The sequence below is a fragment of the Carcharhinus amblyrhynchos genome, chromosome 23, assembly GCF_965287045.1.
Source record: "Carcharhinus amblyrhynchos chromosome 23, sCarAmb.v2.hapA, whole genome shotgun sequence".
Lineage (NCBI taxonomy): Eukaryota > Metazoa > Chordata > Chondrichthyes > Carcharhiniformes > Carcharhinidae > Carcharhinus > Carcharhinus amblyrhynchos.
In genome coordinates, this window is record NC_137346.1 from 8,890,700 (window position 1) to 8,914,407 (window position 23,708).

General features: G+C 48.7%; 1 protein-coding gene across 1 annotated transcript in view; it reads left to right on the forward strand.

Moving 5' to 3' along the window:
- Positions 1-17,834, forward strand: part of LOC145357423 (aldehyde dehydrogenase, dimeric NADP-preferring-like) — a 32,817-nt gene extending 14,983 nt beyond the window's left edge. The window contains exons 6-11 of the mRNA XM_080210751.1: positions 3,287-3,404; positions 4,150-4,291; positions 6,283-6,449; positions 8,173-8,272; positions 10,253-10,497; positions 14,187-17,834. Coding sequence (XP_080066877.1) covers positions 3,287-3,404; positions 4,150-4,291; positions 6,283-6,449; positions 8,173-8,272; positions 10,253-10,497; positions 14,187-14,201 — 787 coding nt within the window. The 3' untranslated portion in view covers positions 14,202-17,834. The remainder of the gene's footprint in view (positions 1-3,286; positions 3,405-4,149; positions 4,292-6,282; positions 6,450-8,172; positions 8,273-10,252; positions 10,498-14,186) is intronic.
- The last annotated feature ends 5,874 nt before the right edge of the window (positions 17,835-23,708 follow it).

Genomic DNA, 23,708 nt, shown 5'->3' on the forward strand with positions numbered 1-23,708 from the left:
TGACCATTGGTTCTGGACTCCCCCCAACCCTCGGGTACATCCTCCCTACCTAATCCTGTTAGAATTTTAAGTCTCTGAGATCCCCCCCCCGCTCATTCGTCTGAACTCCAGCGAAAACAATCCTAACCTAGTCAATCTCTCCTCGTGCATCATCCCTGGAATCAGCCTGGTAAACCTTCACTGCACTCCTTCGAGGGCAAGAACATTCTTCCTCAGAAAAGGAGGCCAAAACTGCACACGATGCTCTAGGTGTGACCTCACCAAGGCCCCCGTATCATCGCGACAACACATCCCTGCTCCATACTCGAAACCTCTCGCGATGAAGGCCATTTACCGCCTGCTGCACCTGTGTGCTTGCCCTCAGCAACTGGTGCACAAGGACAGTGTCGAGGGAGCTCCCTCCCACCACATCCAGTGTCAGTTTTTGCTAAGGAGGCCAAATTATTGTGTGCGAGTTACAAAGTCGAGTGTTCGAGGCTCGCTCCTGGGGATGTCATCTCGGGTGAGAAATCCAATACAGCTCTGAGGAGGTGCTGGAGTTGCGAGGTGTTTGTGTGGGATGTTAAAGTGAGATTGCGTTTGCATTAAAAAGATCTCATGGTGACATTGGAAGAGCAACGGGGTAGTTTTCCTCGTGTCTTGGCTAATACTTAAAGTTTATTTATTTATTTGCCACAAGTAGGCTTACGTTAACACTGCAATGAAGTTACTGTGAAAATCCCCAAGTCGTCACACTCCGGCGCCCGTTCGGGTACACCGAGGGAGAACTTAGCACGGCCAATGCACCTAACCAGCACATTTTTGTTTCGGACTGTGGGAGGAAACTGGAGCATCTGGAGGAAACCCACGCAGACATAATAAGAACATAATAAGAAATAGGAGCAGGAGTAGGCCATCTAGCCCTTCGAGCCTGCCCCGCCATTCAATAAGATCATGGCTGATCTGTCGTGGCTCAGTTCCACTTTCCCGCCCTCTCCCCATAACCCTTAATCCCCTCTCTTATCAAAAACCCATCAACCCGCGTCTTAAAAATATTTAGCAAGGCAGCCTCCACCACTTCAACGGGCAGAGAATTCCAGAGATTCACCACCCTTTGAGTGAAGAAGTTCCTCCTCAACTCTGTTCTAAACCGCCCCCCCTTTATCTTGAGGCTGTGCCCCCTAGTCCTACTGTCTTTTTTGAGCGGGAAGAGTCTCTCCACCTCTATCCTATCCATCCCATTCATCATCTTATACGTCTCAATGAGATCTCCCCTCATTCTTCTGAACTCTAATGAGTACAAGCCTAGTTTATTCAGCCTCTCCTCATAGCTCAACCCCCTCAACTCCGGTATCAGCCTAGTAAACCTCCTCTGCACTCCCTCCAAGGCCAAAATATCTTTGCGCAGGTGCGGCGCCCAAAACTGCACACAGTACTCCAGCTGTGGCCTCACCAATGCCCTATACAGCTGCAGCAAGACCTCCCTACTTTTATATTTAATCCCCCTCGCTATGAAGGCCAGCATCCCATTCGCCTTCCTGACCACCTGCTGCACCTGCAAGCTGGGTTTTTGCGACTCATGCACAAGGACCCCGAGGTCCCTCTGCACCGTCGCCTGCTGCAGTTTTACGCCCCGTAAGTAATAGTCCTTCCTACCATTATTCCTACCAAAGTGGACCACCTCACACTTGCCAACAATAAATTCCATTTGCCATTTCCTGGCCCATTCGCCCAGCCTATCTAGATCCTTCTGCAGACTCTCCACACCCTCCGCACAATTTGCCGTTCCCCCAATCTTGGTGTCATCAGCAAATTTCGACACCCTACACTCGGTTCCCTCCTCCAGATCATCTATATAAATGGTAAAAAGCTGAGGCCCCAGCACCGACCCCTGGGGCACTCCACTAGTCACCATCCGCCAATCCGAATAGCACCCGTTGACCCCCACTCCCTGCCTCCTATTTGACAACCAATCCTCTATCCACGCTAACACCCTACCCCCAACTCCATGTCCCTCGACCTTCTGCAATAACCTCTTGTGAGGTACTTTGTCAAACGCCTTCAGAAAATCTAGAAAGACCACATCCACCGGCTCTCCTCTATCCACCGCCCTAGACACATCCTCATAGAACTCCAGTAACTTTGTCAGACACGACTTCCCTTTAATGAAGCCGTGCTGCGTCTGCTCTATCAAGCAATTCCCTTCAAGATGCCTCGCAATTTCCTCCTTAATGACGGATTCTAACATTTTACCTACCACAGACGTTAAACTAACCGGCCTATAATTCCCCGCCTTTTGCCTGGCACCCTTCTTAAACAACAGCGTAACATTAGCCGTTTTCCAATCCTCCGGCACTTCCCTGGAATCCAGCGACATCTGGAAAATAACCACCAAGGCATCCACTATCACCTCCGCCATTTCTTTCAGGACCCTCAGATGCATTCCATCCGGTCCTGGGGACTTGTCCACAATCAGTCCCTCCAGTCTGTCGAGCACCACCTCATGGGGAGAATGTGCAAACTCCACACAGCAGGGAATCAAACCTGGGTCCCTGGCATTGTGAGGCAGCAGTGCTAACCACTGTGCTGCCAATTTAACTCTCAGCCTAGCCTTTTTTATATAAATAGATTAGATTTTCATTTATCTGCTGTTTGTGGGAGTTTCCTGAGTGTCAGCTGGTTCTTGTGTTTTCTATATCACACCAGTGACTGCACTGCACAACACTTCATTGGCTGGAAAGGATGGGAAAATCGCTATCTGAATGCAAACACTCACTTTTTTTTCTCTCCCTCTTTTTGCCTTGCGGGATCTGCATTAGGAGTGTTTGGGATGGTGAGATCTACTGTTTCTGGAACATTCCAGAGAGACTGTGTCACTCTATCCCAGGGCAGGTGCAAGCACGTGGGCGCTGCTGCCTCACAGCACCAGGAACCCAGGTTCGATTCCTGGCTTGGGTCACTGCCTGGAGTCTGCACATTCTCCTCGTGTCTGCGTGGGTTTCCTCCAGGTGCTCCGATTTCCACCTAGAGTTCAAAGATGTGCGGGTTAGGTTGATTGGCCTTGCTACATTGATTCTAACGTCAGTGGATCAGCAGGGTAAATGTGTGGGGTTGTGGGACAGGGCCTGGGTGGGATTGTGGTCGGTGCAGACTCGACGGGCTAAATGGCCACCTCCTGCCCTGTAGGGGTTCTAGAAGCTCTTGAAACGTTGTAAAGTTCTGTTTGTTGTTTGAGCACAATTTGAATTATGAAAACATTAGGCTTAGATGAGATCATTTTGTGAAACAACACATTTATTCTTTGTAGACGTATTGCGTGGGGACGATTCTCTAACTGTGGACAGACCTGTATCGCTCCAGATTACATCCTGTGTGATAAAAGTATCCAAGATGCCATGGTGAAGAAGATCAGCGCTACCATCACCGTGAGTTAAACAGCAGACACTGTCAGTAATGAAGAGAGAAACTGTGGTAAATAGTTACACAGTCCCCGAGTGTGGCTGACAGAAGAATGGGGTTGAGGCCACAGTAAGAGCAGCCATGATCTTATGGAATGTGGGTCAGATTCGATGGGCTGAATGGCCTACTCCAACTCTTCTGTCTTGTGGCAGGGCCAACAGGTCAGTTGGGACCTGGAAACCCATTTGGGATGGGAGTTGTCCTCGGAAGTGAGTTCTCGCTGGCTCGCCCGGGCTTCTGTTGAGGAACTGGCAGGGTGTGTGATAACTCAGCAGCCAGGGTTTAAATCTCAGCGTTGACACAAATAGGCCCAGCCAGTCTGTGTTAGTGTTTACCCTTCACACACATCCTTATCCCATGTGCCTGACCTTTTTATCCCCCTTTTTCCCTTTTAAACCACTTTTCAAACCTCTTCCTAAACATTGATGCTCCTGATCCCATCACTAACTCCACCAGTGACCCCAAAACCATCACCCGTGTCTAACAAACAGCTCTCCCCCCCCACCGCCCCGATTCATTCAGTTTAACTTGATTCTAATTTCCCTCATTATCCTCTTTTCCCCCCTGCGATGGGCCGAATGGCCTCCTTCTGCACTGTAGGATTCCGTGTGCTAAGTTCACCCAATTGGATGTTGCCTCCTCACGTTGCGGCATCAAGATGGCCATTGGAGCGTTTCCCTGTCTGACCATTCCTTACTCGGTCTGTTCCAGGAATTCTACGGAGCTGATCCCCAGAAATCCCCGGATTATGGACGTATTGTCAACCAGCGACATTTTAAGAGGCTGATGTCTTTGCTGGAGGGAGCGAACGTTGCGTACGGTGGTCAAAGTGATGAAGAGAATCTTTACATAGGTATTGGAGAGGCTGGGGGGGGAGGTGAAGTGTGGCCATTAACCCAGCTGCTCTGGGACCTCCACACCGGTGCGCTCAGTCCCAGGATAGAGGCAGTGTCCCAGTTCGGGGCAAAGTGACAGTGGGATTGATGCACAATGTTTGCTTCCAGAACAAATATTTTGATAAGGGGGCACACTCATCTCAGCACAAGGCAGCCCGGGTCAATATATCCTCTGATTCAGCAGGGATAACCCGCTGTCCTCCTTGTAACTTTCCCTGAGCCCTGATTGAGAGCCCCGTCCCCCGCTGGAGAGTGTTCTCAGAGGGCCTTCTTCACTCTCTCTGGCACAAACGGGACTCATTTACCTCACTGATGCTGCAAAGATCCAGTCGCAACCAGCGTGGATCCCGACTCCAAGAATATTTTTTTAACTCCTTCCTGGGACATGGGCATCGCTGCTGGGCCAGCATTTATTGCCCACCCCTCATTACCCTTGGCAGGCAGTTGAGAGTCAGTGACGTTGCTGTGGCTCTGGAGTTGCATGTAGGCCAGACTAGGTAAGGACGGCAGATTTCCTTCCCTAAAGGACATTAGTGAACCAGATATCAATTGTCATAAAAATCCAATGGTTTTGTGGTCATCAGTAGATTCTTAATTCCAGATACACTTTTTTAATTGACTTCAAATTTCACCATCTGCCTTGGTGGGATTTGAACCTGTTACCCAGGACATTAGCTGAGTTTGCGGATAAATAGTCTAGCGATAATGCCATTGGGCCATCACCTCTCATGCAGGAGGAGTTGGGACGTCTTGTTGAAGTTGTACAAGACATTGGTAAGGCCACACTTGGGAATACCGTGTATAGTTCTGGTCACCTTGTTATAGAAAGGATATTATTAAAGTAGACAGAGTGCAGAAAAGGCTAACTAGGATGCTACTGGGACTTGATGGTTTGAGTTATAAGGAGAGGTTGGATAGACTGGGATATTTTTTCCTGGAGGCTACAAGGCTAAGGGGTGGATCTTATAGAAATCTATATAATAATGAGGGGCATAGATCAGCTAGATAGTCACATCTTTTCCCAAAGGGAGGGGAGTCTAAAACAAGAGGGCGTAAGTTTAAGATGAGAGGGGAGAGATACAAAAGGATCCAGAGGGGCAATTGTTTCACACAGGGTGAGTGTCTGGAACAAGCTACCAGAGGTAGTCTTTTAAAAAGCATTTGGACAGTTACATGGGTAAGATGGGTGTAGAGGGATATGGGCCAAATGTGGGCAATTGGGACTAGCTTAGGGGTTTAAAACAAAAAGTTGGCGTGGACAAGTTGGTCTGAAGGGCCTGTTTCCGTGCTGTAAACCTCTAACATTTCCTGCAGTGATTTCTAGCAGTTTTTGGAGCAGTCTGGCTGATTGAACTCTGCCATTCTGTTAACCGGAGACAGGCCAAGCCTTAGCTGGAGCGTGGGTGTCCAGATGGGGGCAGAGGCTGAGAGTGGGCTAGGCTGAGGGTCAGCGATGGGGTTGGAGGATGCGGAAGGAAGTATAGAAGCAGTACAACGGCTCAGGTGGTCAAAGTAGGCAGCTGGACGTTACGTTACCCCCGCCCCCTGTCCCAATGGGCTACTCTCTGTCCTTGCGACGTCACACAACACCAGGTCACAGCCCAACAGGTGTATTTGCGATCACGAGCTTTCGGAGCGCTGCTCCTTCATCGGGTTGCCACTGTAGCTTCTGCATGAACCAAGGTCAAGAGTATGGAAGCAGAAACTGGGCTCTCCATTCCAGCCCTGAGTGATTCGGACGTGGAGAGGCACAGATTGGAGAGAACCCCTTTCTGGTGAGGAGGGAGGGGTGTAATTAAACCACTCCCAGCTGGCTGTGCCCGGGGGGGGAGTTGGCAGAAACGGTGGGCATGAGAAGGGCTTCACTCCGTATGCCTGTTGCTCGTTTGTTGACCAATGATCCTTTTTTCCATTTATGAAACGGAGCCTCTTGTTAATATTTGCTCAGCTCCCACAATCGTCAGGGACACGGATCCCGACTCCAAGATCATGCAGGAGGAGATCTTTGGCCCCCTGCTGCCGATAGTCACGGTCGGTAGTGCCGACGAGGCCATTAGCTTCATCAACAAGAGGGACAAGCCTCTGGCTTTCTACGTCTTCTCTCACAACAATAAGGTGAGGATTGCAGCCTCTGGGGCTGTTTGGTGCGTTGGTCTCTGAGACGGGAACCCTCTGGCTGCTCCCTCCCCTTTCGCAGTTTGATGTGTATCTCTCTCTGTGTTTTCTTTGAACTAATTGTTGTCACGGTGCGTGCGGAACCGGGGAGACGGTTCATACAGTGAGTGGCCAACACAGTCACACCAGGAACAGGCCCCACTTTGTAACCCTGGGTCCGTGAAGAGTTACGGCCCTGGGTTAGAAAGGGACAAGTTAACCAGGGTCCCTCCCCTCACACAGTCCGTGCTGAGTGAGCCGCACTCGATTATCCTGGAGATTCCCTGTCCGATTCCGAATGGAGAATCAATGGGGATCTGACACCTGGTGAACTGTAGTCACAACAAGGATGAAATTCCTTCGGGAAAGGCAGGAAGTGGGAAATTGAGCGAAATCCCTTTTTTTAGAAGTCGTGTTTGAACCTTCCAAAGTCATTGCTTTTTTTTTTGTCGCACCTTCAACCCAGAGGACAGGCCGATAGCCTGGCCCCAGGCCTTCCCAGAAGTCCTATCAGTGACCTAGGGTGGTGTTTGCTGGAGGAATGCAGCCCTAGCTGTGGTTTGAGTTCCCCCAGGCCTCAGACACCCGTTGGTATTTGACCTGGAATATGGGAGGGAATCACCAGGATAGCTCACTCAGCAGGGATTGTGCCTGTGTGCCTGTCTCGGCCCCTGGAGCACAGGCCAGACTGAGATCAGGTATAACTCATCACTAACCCACCCTTCACTCAGCCCGTTCCCACTGAGAGGCAGCCTGATTTTAAACTTTAATGTCTCGCTGTGACAGTTTAGCTGAGGTGAGGAACAACCCTGCGAAGGAAGCCATTCTGGTGAACTCCCAACAGGTGATGCAGTCTTCATTTGAAGCTGCTTCTGTGTTTTTTTTTGCTGGTGGAACCTCTTTTCCTAGTCATAGAATCCCTACAATGCAGAAGGAGACCATTCGGCCCATCGAACTTGCCTGACAACAATCCCACTCGGGGGAGGGGGGGGGGGGGCCCTATCCCTGTAACCCCACGTATTTACCCTGCTAATTCCCCTGACGCTAAGGGGCAATCGAGCACGGCCAATCCACTTAACCCGCACATCTTTGGAGTGTGGGAGGAAACCCACACAGACATGGGTAGAATGTACAAACTGCAAACAGAGACAGTCACCTGAGGCTGGAATTGAACCTGGGTCCCTGGTGCTGTGAGGCAGCAGCGCTAACCATTGTGCTGCCCATTTGGTAACATGCACCCAACCCCAGTGACAATCCAGTGGGCCTTTGACACTGCTGATGTGAAATGAACAATGTGTCTGGGTCACATCACTACCAATAGGAGCTGTGCCTACAATTGGTATGATCTGAGCTCTGGAATTCCCTCTGTAAATATTTTCCCTGCTCCAACTCTTTCCTTTTGAAGATGTTGCTTAAAATTGATGACGTGGGCCAACCTTTTGGTCAACTGTCCTAATATCCTCTTATGTAACTCGGTGTGGACTTTGTGTCCAGTGACACTTGTGAGGTACCTTGGGACATTTTAGTCTGAAGGTGCTATGTAAATGCAAGCTGTTGTTTCATCCTTGCAGCGGATTTAACATTCTGAAACCTTGCTGGAGAAATCCCTACAACTGCTAAGTGTGTAACCGTGTTGGTGCATGTCATAAACTGATGATTGATTTCTGCCTCTCTCTCTCTACAGTTAATAAAGAGAATGATCGCAGAGACTTCCAGCGGTGGTGTAACCATCAATGACTGCTTGGTGCATTACAGCGTGGATACATTGCCGTTTGGGGGTGTTGGTGAGTCCAGAACAGGGTGGAACAGGCAGCCTTGGGAAGGGAGAGTGACGTGGGCAGAGGAACACTCGTTTCCTCAACTGCACCCCCCCCATGTGCCATTTTAGGACTGGCTTCCCCAGTTGGTACCGGGCACTATACCAAAGCAATGTCCAAGAGTGTGGGGACGGTGGAGGAATCGATGATTAGAACCATAGAATCTGTACACTGTAGAAAGAGGCTGTTTGATCCATTGAGCCTACACTGACTCTCCAAGAGTATATTGGAACAGTGAGTAAATTTTTACGGGGAAGTTGGACAGATTTTTAATTGGTAATGGGTTGAAGAGTTATGGGAAGAAGGCAGGAAACTGGGGTTGAGGAGCATATCAGCTATGAATGAATGGCACAGCAGACTTGATGGGCCAAATGGCCTAATCCTGCTCCTATATCTCATGAACTTATGAACCTAACCTAGGCATCTAAAGATTCTAAATTGCCTCTTAGTATCTAAAGACATGGAGGTTAGGTGCATTGACCATGCTAAATTGCCCCTTAGTGTCCAAGGATGTGTAGATCAGGGGGATTAATGGGGTAAGTGCGTGGGGTTATGGGGATAGGGCCTGGGTGAGATTGTCAGTGCAGGCTCGATGGGCTAAATGGCCTCCTCCTGTATTGTAGGGATTGTATTATTCTATCTTGGGGACGCTAAGGGGCAATTTAGCACGGCCAATTCGCCTAACCTGCACATCTTTGAAGCACCCGGAGGAAATCCCATGCAGACATGGGGAGAACGTGCAAACTTGACACGGTCACCTAAGGCTGGAATTGAACCCGGGTCCCTGGTATTGCAAAGCAGCAGTGCTAACCACTGTGCAGCCATGAGAGAACACAGCCTTGACTTTCATTTTATTGGGGTCCAAGAAAGAAGTGGGCAGTTGCCCCCTGATGATTTACCCCTGGCTGAATGACAGAAAAGGTATAATTTTTTTTTTGAAGCTTAATGGATAGGAGGAGACCATTCACATCCAGCTGGTTTCACCATTTCAATTAGATTTGTATCTGTTCAGCATCTTAACTCTCTCTCTCACACCCAATTCTGACATTTTTTTAACCTCACTCTGGGCTCAGCAATATCTTGGGAGAGAGTTCCAGATTTCCACTGCCCTTTGTGTTTAAAAAAAAAACCCTGAACAGATACTACAATTTTAAAATTATATTCCCCTTGTTCTACTTTTCCCAACTCCACCCCCTCTACTGGAGGCAACCATTTCTCTAATTGTCCATTTCAATTAGTTTATCCCCAAAATCTTCACGTTGGAAGGTCCAATTTAAGATGCATTGGATCAGGGACTCCACAAGACCACACAAACAGCAGGAGTGTTGGGATTATGTATATTAAATAGTCTCAACATCAGGTTAAAATCCAGCAGGTTTATTTGGTGGCACGAGCTTTCGGAGCACTGCCCCTTCATCAGATGAGTGAAGAGTACGTGACCGCAGACATTTTATATCTTTTCCCCCCCGAGAGGAGAAGGTGGTAGAGAATGTCTGGGGTGTGTTGATTATGCTGGCTGCTTTTCCAAGCTGCAGCAAGTGTAGACAGAGTCAGTGGATTGGAGGCTGGTTTGTGTGATGGATTGGGCTACATTCACAACATTTTTGTCATTCCTTGCAGTCTTGGGCAAGGTAGGGGCCATACCAAGCTGTGATACAACCAGAAAGAATGCTTTCTATGGTGCATCTGTAAAAGTTGATGAGAGTTGTAGCTGACATGCCAAATTTCCTTAGTCTCCTGAGAAAGTAGAGGCGTTGGTGGGGCTTTGTTAACTATAGTGTCGGAATAGGCGAACAGTATCCTGGTAATCCTGGGAGGCTGGACTTGACCTTTTCTGACCTTAAGAGGATGGAGCTGGATGATAACACTTGGTGGGTCATCACAGAAGCTGTGCTGGTGTTCTTATACTATCTTCTCTCTCTCTCTGGGTTTTTCCCCCCCCCCCAGGTAAAAGTGGCACAGGGGCGTACCACGGCAAATTCACCTTTGACACATTCAGCCATCGCCGAGCTTGCGTGGTGAGGTCGCTGGGTTTCGAGAAGATGAACAATGTCCGCTACGCGCCAGCCACTGACTCGAAGCACAAGTGGACCCTGTGGCTTCTGAAGAAAAACCAAAGTGGCAGGCAAATGCGATTCTTTGCGCTGGCTTTACTGGGAGCATTGGGAGCACTGGTCGCCATGGTGCTGAAGGTGGGCCTGTCTTTTTAAACTCTCCCCTTCACCTCGTTTCCATTTAGTTTATTTCATTCCTTCTTTCCATCTCATTCCTCCGTTTTTATCACCTTTCATTCTCACTTCTGTTTTTCCACTTCATTCTCACTCTCCACCTTGCCCCCCTTCAGGGCAAAAGACACAACCCTCAGACAGTCCCTTAACCATCTGTACCTCTATTCTGCCATTCACACATTCTGATTGCTTAATGGACGCTGTTAGCACCTTTCTCAGCCTTTATCATTCTCATTTGCCTTCCCTTTGTCCTCCTACAGCTCCCTCCACAGTCTGAATCTTTTCCGATTTCTCTTTTGCTCTCAGCTCTGACGGAGGGTCACCCAGACTCGCAACATTGGCTCTATTCTCTCCTCACAGATGCTGTCAGACCTGCCGAGATTTTCCAGCATCCACAGCATTTCACTTTGCGCAGGATATGGCATCGCTGGCATTTATTGCTTGTTCAGTAACTCCCTCTTTTTTGTTTTTTAGAGAAGGTAGTGGGCTGTCTGGCCCTCGAACTGCTGTAGTCCCGGAGGTGTAGGTACGCCAGTGTCACTGTTGGAAAGCCGGGGGGGGGGTTGGGGGGCAGGTTCTGGGATTTTGGATCAGTGGCAAAGAGGGGAAAACAAAATATTGTGGATGGTGGGAATAGTTGGCAGCCACTGAGAGAGCCCTGGTGTGGCCAAAAAGGAACTCCCCCACCCCAAAACAGAGGGTGGCAGGACTTGTCTAGCAGTCTACCATGGTAGCGCCCCCTGCCAGTGTGGGCAAAAATTGCTGACGGCAGGAAGTGAACCTTAATTGGCTCAACTGGCCTCTGGGTGGATGATTCACTGTTTTTGTAGTGGGCAATATGCCAAGGTGACAGGAAGACAGCATTCCTCCCTCCCTCCCCATCGCATCAACTGCCTTCCCAATCCACCCCCAGCTGATTTTTTTCCCCTCAACCCATAGCATCAGTCACCACCAACACTCCATGGTTCAAGAAGGCACCTCCCGACCACCAGCACCTTTTTAAAGTTTATTTATTATTGTCACAAGTAAGGCGTGTGTTAACACTGCAGTGAAGTTACTGTGACAATTCCCTAGTCGCCACATTCCGGCGCCTGTTCGGGTACACTGAGGGAGAATTTAGCACGGCCGTTGCGTCCCAACCAGTACGTCTTTCGGACTGTGGGAGGAAACTGGAGCACCCGGAGGAAACCTACGCAGACACGGGGAGAATGCGCAGACTCCACACAGAATGGGAATTGAACCTGGGTCTCTGGCGCTGTGAGGCAGCAGTGCTAACCACTGCGCCACCTTGGTTTTCCCAGTGAGATACACCCTCATTCATCGAATTATTAACTTGTGTTGGTGGCCAACTTGATTTGCAGGGGTTCCTCGTTACTGGGGCCAGGGCTACTTCCCCATTCCCCATTCCCCATTCCCCATTCCCCATTCCCCATTCCCCATTCCCCATTCCCCATTCCCCATTCCCCATTCCCCATTCCCCATTCCCCATTCCCCATTCCCCATTCCCCACTAAGGCAGACTTTTTCCATAGTTAATAATTCCTGGAGCAGGTCACTAGTGTGTCACCCAGGGGGCTCAGAGCTTGAGGGGTGCCACTCAGCAGCAAGCATGGCTAATCAGGAGTCTCTCCTGCTCTTACCACCAGCCACTGGCATGTTTGGAAGGATTTATAAGCCAATACTCAATCTGTTTGGCTGCATTATGAATTCACCTTCTTTGGCATTCAAATCCTGGGGTGGGACTCGAACCCTTGGCTTCTAGTTGAGAGACAGGGATGCTAACTGTGCCTGAAAGCCTCACCCCTCACTCCTACAACCGTGCTGGTTCTGATGAGGAATCCTGGACTGGGGCAGGGTGAAAATGCTACAATACTGGAGGGGGGGAGGGTGGTGTACTGGTAGTGTCACCAGAGGCTGAGACTAATGTCTGTGGACAATGGTTCTCATCCCACCATGGCAGCTGGTGGAATTTAAATTCATGTTATTTTGGGGGTGGCACAGTGGTTAACACTGCTGCCTCACAGTAGCGGGGACCCAGGTTCAATTCTGGCCCCGGGTCACTGTCCGTGTGTGGAGTTCACAAATTCTCCCTGTGTCTGTGTGTGGGTTTCCTCCCACGCTCCAAAGATGTGAAGGTTAGGTGGATTGGCCGTGCTAAATTGCACCAAGATGTGTGGGTTAAGGGGATTACTGGGGTAAATATTTGGGGTTACAGGAACTGGGGAAGATGGTCTGTCGGAGAGCAGGTGAAGACACGATGGGCAGAATGGCCTCCTTTTGCACTGTGGGGATTGTATGATATCATGGAATCGTAGAACCCTACAGTGCAGAAAGAGTCCCTTCAGCCCATCGAGTCTGCACCGAACACGATCCCAACCAGGCCCCACCCCCATATCCCCACTAATCCCTCTAACCTACACATCCCTGGACATTCAGGGGCAATTTCTTAGCATGGCCAATCAACCTAACCCGCACATCTTTGGACTGTGGGAGGAAACCGGAGCACCCAGAGGAAACCCACACAGACACGCAGAGAATGTACAGACTCCACACAGACAGTGACCCAAGCTGGGAATCGAACCCAGGACCCTGGAGCTGTGAAGCAGCAGTGCTAACCACTCTGCTACCTCAAACCTTTAGAGGTTTCTGAGGAGGTGCTGTCGTTGGAACATATACAATTCTCGGAAGGTTTGACAGGATAGATACTGGGAGACATTTCTCCCTCCAGTGGATGGTCTGGCACCAGGGGGTCTCGATAAAAAGGGCAGGCAGCCATCCAGGATGGAGCTGAGGGAAGATTTCTTCACTCTGAATGTTGTGAATCTTTTGGAATTCTTGACCCCAGAGAGCTGTGGACGCTCAGCCATTGAGTTCATTCATGGCAGAGATTGACGGACTCTAAGAGATTCCAAGGGACGTGGGAGTCAGGCAGGGAGGTGAATTTGATAGAAACCAGTGTGATCTAATTGGTGTACAGGTTAGTTTGATTGGCCATGATCAATTGCCTCTTAGTGTCAGGGGCATTAGTGGGGTAAATACCCTGGGGCTCTGAGGGTGGGGCCTGGATGGGATTGTTGCCAGTGCAGGCTCGATGGGCTGAATGGCCTCCCCTTGCACTGCAGGGATTCTGTGATTCTACTCTACGAACACAATGCAGCCTCGATATCCCTGGGTGGGGGTTGTGGGGAGGAGGGCTGAGGGAGATACAATCCGGACTTCCATTCACCTGCTTGCTGTGGGTGCCAGGCCCTGGATAACCACCTCCTCCCTGGAGGTCAGGGCTGGCCGTGGAGTCGGGCCAGTGTCAGGGAGCTGAATGTCCGCCATCATCTCGAGTGAGACCAAAGAGTGACCATTTTGGGGTGAGGACCCTGAAGGTCGCCCCCTAGTGACAGGCTGAGAGAGGAGGGGGAGGAGACCCAGCATAAAGACAATGGGTGAGATTCTCCATGCCCCCCACGTTTCCAGCTGGCTGGACATGGCGCATTGTTTGCTGGTGGTGAGATTTTCTGCTCAATGGAAATTTTTGTTGACCTCAATGCTGGTGGGGTAACCCATGTGCTGCCGGTGGGACTGGAAAATGCCCATGGCGTGAACGTCTGGAGAATTCCGGCCAACGCCTTTTGTTCTCATTCCATTTTCATTTTCTTCCAGTTTTACTTCATGTGACTTGTGGCAGGACTCGACCCATCGAACTCCTGACAGGCCCGGCAACATGAGGAGGAGGTGGAGCGGACAGAAGGCCTCTGATTCACGGGAGCGCTGATACTTCCAAATAAATCTGAGCTGACGCTCCGCGGTAGCCCAATAATTCAATGACATCAACTAATTCCGAAGAACTTCCATCACTTTGTACGACTGAAGATATATCCATTGGAAGAGCTAGCACTAACACAGATACGGTGGGCCGAATGGCCTGCCATGCTGTCATTCCTGAGTTTATTTTTCTTTTGTAGGTTTTGCATTTGATTTTTATATCTGATTTTGTGTGACTAACAATTGCATCCTCCATGCTTGGGTTTCACGGTTACCTCACTACAGTTTCATTGCTTGTTTAATCCTGAGCGTGAATTAGTACCGATTTATAATATGGTTCACTCACTAATTTTTAGCTGCAAGTTAGTGGCTAAGCTTCATAACGCTAAAAATGTATTTTGGGGTTTGTGTGTTGTGCTGCTTCTCTTGGTCCAGTTCAGCCAAACCAGTGCAAAAGACGGTGGAGATTTAGGTGCAGATTTCCTCACCGCAAATCTGTTTTCCGCAATCTTTTGCGTTTGTGTTTTTAAATCAAAACACACGGTGGTCCAAGATAATCCCGCCTGTAAATCTGGCCAGGCCTCCCCATTGAATTAATCATGAGTTTCTGCTTTCTGTGCTGACAGAAATAGGGGCAGGAGTGGACCATTCGCCCCATCGAGTCTGTTCTGCCGTTCAGTACGGTCATGGCTGACCTCGGGCTTCAACACCAGTTTCCCGCCCATATCCCATAATTCCCTGAGAGACCAAAAATCTGTCTGTCCCAGCCTTGAATATATTCAACAATGGAGAATTCAAGATGGGATGGCACAGTGGTTAGCATTGAGGCCTCACGGTGCCAGGGACCCTGATTTTGATCCCAGTCTGGGGTGATTTGTGTGGAGTTTTGCACATTCTGCCCATGTCTGCATGGGTTTCCTCTGGTTTCTTCCCACCGTCTAAAGGTAGAATCCCTACAGTGCAGAACGAGGCCATTTGGCCCATCGCATCTGCACTGACAACAATCCCACCCGAGTCCTACTCCCCTGTAACCCCACGTATTTACCCTGATAAAATCCCTGACACTGAGGGGCAGTTTAGCAAAGGCAGTAAAGTACGTTGGGGTGGCACAGTAGTTAGCATTGCAGCCTCACAGCTCCAAGGACCTGGGTTCGATTCCAGCCTCAGATCACTGTCTGTGTGGAGTTTTGCATGTTCTCCCCATGTCTGGGTGGGGGGAAACTGGGTGCTCGGGTTAGGTGGATTGGCCATGGTAAATTAACCCTTAGTGTCAGGGGGACTAGTTGAGGTAAAGTTCATGGGGTTATGAGGATAGGGCCTGGGTGGGATTGTGGTCAGTGCAGACTCGATGGGCTGAATGGCCTCTGTCTGCACTGTAAGTTCTATGATAACTTGTACACAATGTTGTTTTTGGAGGCTAAACTCCCAGTTTGAGGGTAGATTAAAAGCGCTGGGCTCTTGTAAGCCCATTTTCAGCTGGATCCATTAGAGGTAGCACTATTTAATATCTATCACAGCATGGATTTTAAAACAAGCTTTTTGAGTTTTACTCTGTGATTGTTATTTGATTCACGCGGGTCCGGGGGCCTGTCTAATGATTCTTCGGGTGCACTTGAGAAGGAACTTGAGAAAAGGGGGAGAAGCAATCTTCAAAACTTACACCATTTGGACCCAGTGACTTTGCAAACAAAGTGGAAGCTCTATCTCTGCCCCCCCAGTCTCTATATACGAAGGCTGACTGAGTGTAGGGTCTGTCCTCTGCTTAGAATAGACACAGGCACGACTGGTCCAAAGTAGAACCTTTATTGATCATCTCCCAAAATTAGCATGGCAGAAACAAAACAAATTGATTTACTTGAGAGAGGGAGGGAGGGACTAAAATCTGGTCCCAATACAGCCTTGAACTTGTACAGGATTCAATTGAATACATATGAGTTCTTATCTGTGTTATGCAATAGCTGGGCACACACAGTCTGTAACTTTCAAAAACAATTTGCAGCTGTGTGACCGTGCGAATCTTGTTTATGAAAAGAACCATTTTTCAAATGCAGTCAATTTCTAAGCTCATCCCAGAATTCCCAGCTGAGTTTTAAAATGTGGCCAAGTTAGCTTTGATGCTTTAGCATAATTAGTTACACAGGGAGAAGTATCTTAAAATGAAGCCTTTTAACTGAAGCAAACCGTACAAAAGATCCCACAGTGACTCTCGCTAGCGTTGTGATCCATCAGCCTTTGATACCCTCTCTCTTTATTGTTACCCAGGCTGTCTGTCAGTGTGGGGTAAGGTCAGGTAAATTCTGAACCGTAGGTAAGTCAAGAGGCAGCTCTATTTCACCCTGCACTGGCCTGGCCAAGCCTCCCCTTTCACCTCTGCACTCTAACCTTCAGAGCAAAGCTGCGGCACTCCCGTGGGACGTTATCATTGGGGGAAGGGGAGGTCAACAACAAAGCATCATGGCAATAATGGGTCGCCAACGGAAGGTGAGGATGTTGGCCAGATCCCTCTTTCCGTTCCATCTCCCTTGTCCCAAACTACTCTGAAGTCTCGGGATAAGATAAACACTCAAGGAAGAGGTTTCCAGCCTGCATCCCTTTTACTTGGACAAATAGAATATTTAAAATGGGAAGAAAATACTTCCAGTAGTTGCTTTAAGTTGATTGGGAGGTTTATATAGTTTGTTTTTGCACTTCTGGGCCTCTACGTTCCACCTCTATTTTGAAGTGTTTTCCCCAGCTCTCCTGTAAACTCTTTCCCTGTAGCTCAGGAACAGCAACCCACCTTGACACATGCTGACAACAGCAAAATGGGAATGTTGATTAGACTTCCTGTTGGATCAGCGCTGATCACATCGAGCGAAGTAGAGTAAAAGTTTATTTATTAGTGTCACAAAATAGGCTTGCGTTTACACTGCAGTGAAGTTACTGTGACAATCCCCTAGTTGCCACACTACACCGCCTGTTCGGGTACACTGAAGGAGAATTTAACACGGCCAGTGCACCTAACCAGCACGTCTTTGGACTGTGTGAGGAAACCGGAGCACTCGGAGGCACCGGAGAATGTGCAGACTTTACACACTGACCCAAACCGGGAGTCGGACCCGGGTACCTGGCACTGTGAGGCAGCTGTGCCACCGGATCCCTCTCCACCCGAGAATGGTGGCAAAACCAGCAGGAGACTTTTTAACATCCAGGCATTGGTTAAGCAGGACACGGCGTAGGTCGGCGAGTGTAACGGTGAATGGGGAGTTGTTGCAAGTTCGGGACATAGAGTTTTGGGTGACCTCAGGTTAACAGAGGTTGGTCATGGGGGTGTTAGAATGCGTTGTGTCTACAGATATTAGAAGACATGGGTGTGTAGTTGAGCATGGGGCAATGTTGTAACGTGCCCTTGAAGGAACAGCAGCACGCTGTCACTAAAAGGGAAGTGTGTCATGTGGTCCAGCTTCACTTTGACTTTAACTCTGGATGTCTTTCAGATTTGTGCCTTTGTATAACTATTCACATGTAACCAGAATGAATAAATGAACGCATAACATGTTTACTCAATCCCTTGTGAGTGATTGGTGCTCTTACATTATAGTAATCTCTGCATGGTGTTCAGTGCTGGTCAAACAGCCTAGCGACAACAAGGTAAGCAGTTTCAGTGTAATGTTTTTAAAGTTTATTTTATTAGTGTCACAAGCAGACTTATGTTAACACTGCAATGAAGTTACTGTGAAAATCCCCTAGTGGCCACACCCTGCCTGTTTGGGTACACTGAGGGAGAACTTAGCACGGCCAATGTACCTAACCAGCACGTCTTTTGGATTATGGGAGGAAACCGGAGCAAACAGACAATGTGTAAACTCTGCACACAGAGTGAACCAAGCCAGGAATTGAACCCAGGTCCCTGGCACTATAAGGCAGTAGTGTAACCACTGTGTTGCCTTAGCCTCATTAAAATGTAGTGAACTGTGCGCAAATACTTGAGCTGGTGCAGACTGCAAGCGCATGTGTGCGTGCATGAATGTATGTGTGTATGTGCATGTGTATGTGTGTGTGTGCGCACATTTATTCCAGTTAGTGAACTATCGACCTAGCACTGCTTAACCTGATGATGATGATGATGATGATAGATTGAAAAACTTTACGACTGTTTTCCCTGGAGAAGCGAAGATCAAGAGGAGATTTGATCGAGATGCTCAAAACCATGAGGGGTCTGGACTGAGTAGATAGGGAGAAACTCTTCCCACTTCCTAAAAGGATAGGGAATGGGAGGGCACGGATTTAAGGACATTTGGGAAAGAGGCAAAGCAAAGTGAGAGAATTGTTCTCATGCAGTGAGTGGTTAGGATTTGGAATGCACTGTCTGAGAGGGTGGTGGAGACCGGTTCAGTGGAAGCATTTGAGACTGAATAAGACTTTTTTTCTGAAAAGCAAGAATGTGTGGGAGAATGGCACTGGGTGAGCAGCTCATTCAGAGAGCTGGTGCAGACACGATGGGCCGAATGGCCTCCTTTTATACTGGATTCTGATCCAGCAACCACAGGTTAAAAATCCTATCATCACAGGTTGTAACCTGATGTTTTGTGGCTAGCATCGACTTCTCCTCCCACTCCTGTTCCGCAAGATTCCTGTTGCCTTTTAGACAAAGCAGACAATGGTTCCCCTGTGACCCTCGACTCCACGCTGAGAGTGAGCCATGAAAAGCATTACAGTCAGTGGCGTATTCTCTGGATGGCCATCTGAAGCTTATGTGTAAGATCAGGAAAGTAATAGAACCTGATAGAATGCTACAAGATTGAGGGACATGGACAGAGTGGATAGTCAGAAGCTTTTTCCCAGGGTGGAAGAGTCAATTACTAGGGGGGGCACGGGTTTAAGGTGTGAGGGGCAAGGTTTAAAGGAGATGTACAAGGCAAGTTTTTACACAGAGGGTGGTGGGTGCCTGGAACTCGCTGCTGGGGGAGGTAGTGGGAGCAGATAGAAACATAGAAAAACTACAGCACAAACAGACCCTTGGCCCACAAGTTGTGCCAATCATATCTCTACCTACTAGGCTTACCTATAAATCCTCAATTAAGTCCCATGTACTCATCCAGAAATCTCTTAAAAGACCCTAACGAATTTGCCTCCACCACCCTCTGAGTGGAAAAACTTACCCCTGACATCTCCTCTGTACCTACTCCCCAGCACCCTAAACCTGTGTCCTCTTGTGGCAGCCATTTCAGCCCTGGGGTAAAGCCTCTGAGAATCCACCCGATCTATACCTCTCAACATCTTATACACTTCTATCAGGTCATCTCTCGTCCTTCATCTCTCCAAGGAGAAAAGACCGAGCTCCCTCAACCTATCCTCATAAGGCATGCCACCCAGTCCAGGTAACATCCTTGTAAATCTCCTCTGCACCCTTTCTATGGCTTCCATATCCTTTCTGTAATGAGGCAACCAGAACTGAGCACAGTACTCCAAGTGGGGTCTGACCAGGGTCCTATACAGCTGTAGCATTATCTCCTGACTCCTAAGCTCAATCCCTCAATTGATGAAGGCCAGTACACCATACGCCTTCTACGTAGATACATACTGACTTTTAAGCAGCATCTTAAATACATGAATAGGATGGGAATGGAGGAATACAGTCCCCGGAAGGGTAGGGGGTCTTAGTTCAGTCGGGCAGCATGGTTGGTGCAGGCTTGGAGGGCCGAAGGGCCTGTTCCTGTGCTGTAATTTTCTTTGTTCTTTGAAATACTGGGGCTGTACAAAACACAAGTTATACAGCAATCGGAATACTGCATTAAACACTACTACTGCAAGGAATGTAATTGTATTCGAGAGGGTTAGGAGAGGATTTATGAGAATGCTGCCAGGAAAACATTGGGGATGAGCGAGTATTAGAGAGGATGGTGTGGTTTTCTCTGCAATAGCCCAGGCTGAAGAGAGATTTAATTGAGGTGGGGGACACTATAAGGAGTCTGGATAGGAAGGAGCTATGTCCCTTCTCAGGGAGGTTAATAAACAGGGGGATTTAAAATTGGTGGAAGGACTAGAGGGGAATGGCCAGCACGGTGGCACCGTGGTTAGCACTGCTACCTCACAGCGCCAGGGAACTAGGAACCATTCCAGCCTTGGGTCACTGTCTGCATGGAGACTGCATGCTCTCCCCATGTCTGCATGGGTTTCCTCCAGGTGCTCCTGTTTCCTCCCACAGTCCAAAGATGTGTGTGTTAGATCGATTGGCCATGCTAAATTGCCTGTTAGTGTCAGGGGGATTAATGGATAAATACTTGTCTGTGTGAAGTTTGCGCACTCTCCCCGTGTCTGCATGGGTTTCCTCTGAGTGAAACATAGAAACTAGAAGCAGGAGTAGGCCATTCAGCCCTTCGAGCCTGCTCTGCCGTTTATTTTGATCATGGCTGATCATTGAATTCAATACCCTGATTTCCCCTTCCTCCCATATCCCTTAATCCTTTTAGCCCCAAGAGACGCATCTAATTTCTTCGTGAAATCAGACAACGTTTTGGCCTCGACAACTTTCTGTGAGAGTGAATTCCACACATTCACCACCCTCGGTGGAAGAAATTTCTCCGAATGCTCCGGTTTCCTCCCACGGTCCGAAGATGTACAGGTTAGCTGCGTTTTCCAGGCTAAATTGTTCCTTAGTGTCCCAAGATGTATGGGTTAGGTGGATTGGCCTGGCTAAATTATCCCTCAATGCCCAGGATGTGCAGGTCAGGTGGATTAGCCGTGGTAAATGTGCGGCGTTATGGGGCCTGGGTAAGATACTCTGTCAGAGAGCTCAGTAAGCCAAATGGCCTTCTTCGATACTGTAGGGATTCTGTTCTATAATGTGGAATAGGGGGAGGTTATTTTCACGCCAGAGGGTGGGGAGACGGTCTGGAACTCACAGAAAGGGTGACGGAGGCATAAGCCCTCATCACGTTAAAAAATAGATCTGCATCTTAAAGTGGCCTAACGGACCAAGGATTGGAGAGCAGATTGGGCTGGGTAGCTTTGTCTTGGCTGGTGCCCAGACAGGATATTCTGAATAGACTATTGCCAGTCTTGGACAGAGCGGATAGGAAGAAGCTGTCCTCCTTAATTGAAGGGTCACTCAGGAGGGGACACAGGTTCAAGGTGAGGGGCAGGGCATTTTGGGGGGATGTGAGGAAAAACATTTTTACCCAGAGGGTGGTGAGGGTCTGGAATGCGCTGCCCGGGAGGGTGGTAGAGGTGGGTTATCTCACACCCTTTTAAAAAGTACCTGGATATAACATTATTCATTTGTGGGACGTGGGTGTTGCTGGCTGGCCAGCATTTACTGCCCATCCCTAGTTGCCTGAGGGCAGTTGAGTCAACCACATTGCTGCGGCTTTGGAGTCACATGTAGGCTAGACTGGGTAAGGATGGCAGATTTCCTTCGGGGAGGCGATGGCCTAGTGGTATAATCGCTAGACTATAAATCCAGAAACTCAGTAATGTTCTGGGGATCCAGGTTCGAATCCCATCATGGCAGATGGTGAGATTTAAATTCAATAAAAAATATCTGAAATTAAGAATCTACTGATGACCAAGAAACTATTGTCGGAAAAACCCATCTGGTTCACTAATGCCCCTTTAGGGGAGGAAATCTGCTGTCCTTACCTGGTCTGGCCTACATGTGACCCCAGAGCCACAGCAATGTGGTTGGCCCTCAACTGCCCTTGGACAACTAGGGCAATAAATGGTGGCCCAGCCAGAGACACCCATGTCGAATAAAATAAAGGCCAGACTGGGATTTGAACCCTGGGTCCATTCATGTCTAAGGGCCAAGTTCTGGTCAATGGGATTTGGTGGGGTGGGGGTCAGATGTTTTGCATATGTTGGTGCAGACCCAATGGGCCAAAGGGCCTTTTCTGCACTGTGAGATTCTATGATTCCTGGGGCTCTCCCTCAGAGTGAAAAGGTTAGGCTCAGAGTGAGCACTGGTCTGGGATGTTGAGTATGTCTGTTTGTAACCATGCCCTCAGTTGTTCAGCACATGATTCTGGGCACCAGTGATTGTACAGTAAAGCCATTCATCAACGGTGAACAATCAATGGCATTGTTGGACGTCGGCAGCAGGCAAATTGACCCATTTCACGCACCGCTCCCCCAACAGTGGACTGCAGTGTCTGACTGAGCTGGGTCAGGATACTGTTGTTAACAAACAGGAAAAAGCCATTAAGCTTAATAGCCTCTCCTCTCACCAGAGATCGAACCCACCTTCTCAATGTAGCCCTCACGCCCACCCCGACTGAAGCTTTTCCAGCTACAAGCTGCCTGGTTCATTTCCATTTAAATAGCTGGTCTCAGTAGCTGATGGCATGAGGATGAAGAGGGGGGCACGTGTTTAAGAGCAAAGGAATTTACAGCACAGGAACAGGCCCTTCGGCCCGCAAAGCCTGCACCGACCATGCTGCCCGACTGAACTAAAACCCCCTACCCTTCTGGGGACCATATCCCTCTATTCCCATCCTATTCATGTATTTTTCAAGATGCCTCATTGTCATATCTGCTTCCACTACCTCCCCCGGCAGGCGAGATACCCACCACTGTCTGTGTAAAAACAAAACTTGCTTTGTACATCTTTAAATCTTACCCCTAGGGTGGCACTGCTGCCTCACGGTGCCAGGGACCCGGGTTCGATTCCTGGCTTGGGTCATTGTCTGCGTGGAGTTTGCATGTTCTCCCCGTATCCGCGTGGGTGCATTGGCCGTGTTAAATTCTCCCTGCGACCAGGCGCAGGAGTGTGGCGACTAGGGAATTTTCACAGTAGCTTCATTGCAGCGTTAATGTAAGTCTACTTGTGCCTAATGATAAATATACTTGAATTTTACTATGCCCCCTAGTGCCTTACACCCTGGGAAAAAGTTTCTAACTGTCCACTCCGTCCATGCGTCTCGTAATCTTGGGCAAAGTCTGGAAAAAAGCAAATTACTGCAGATGTTGGAATCTGAAACCAAAAGAGAAAATGCTGGAAAATCTCAGCAGGTCTGGCAGCATTTGTAAGGAGAGAAAAGAGCTGACGTTTCGAGTCCAGATGATCCTTTATCAAAGCTTTTATTTTAACAAAAACATCACCTTCAGGACACAGGAGATTTGAGATCTGTTTAAGTTACACTCAGATTAAATTACATTTTGCTACACAAAAGGACTCAAAGTACTTTTGTGATATATTGAATGAACGCAGTTTCCTTTTGTTGCTCCAGTTTCAAAGAAAAAAGAAAAGTACAGCACAGGAACAGACCCTTTGGCCCTCCAAGCCTGTGCCGATCATGATGCCCTAACTTAAAAAAAAACTTCTGCCCTTACTCAGTCCATAATCCTCTATTCCCTCCCTAATATAAAAGTAGGGAGGTCTTGCAGCAGCTGTATAGGGCATTGGTGAGGCCGCAGCTGGAGTACTGTGTGCAGTTTTGGGCG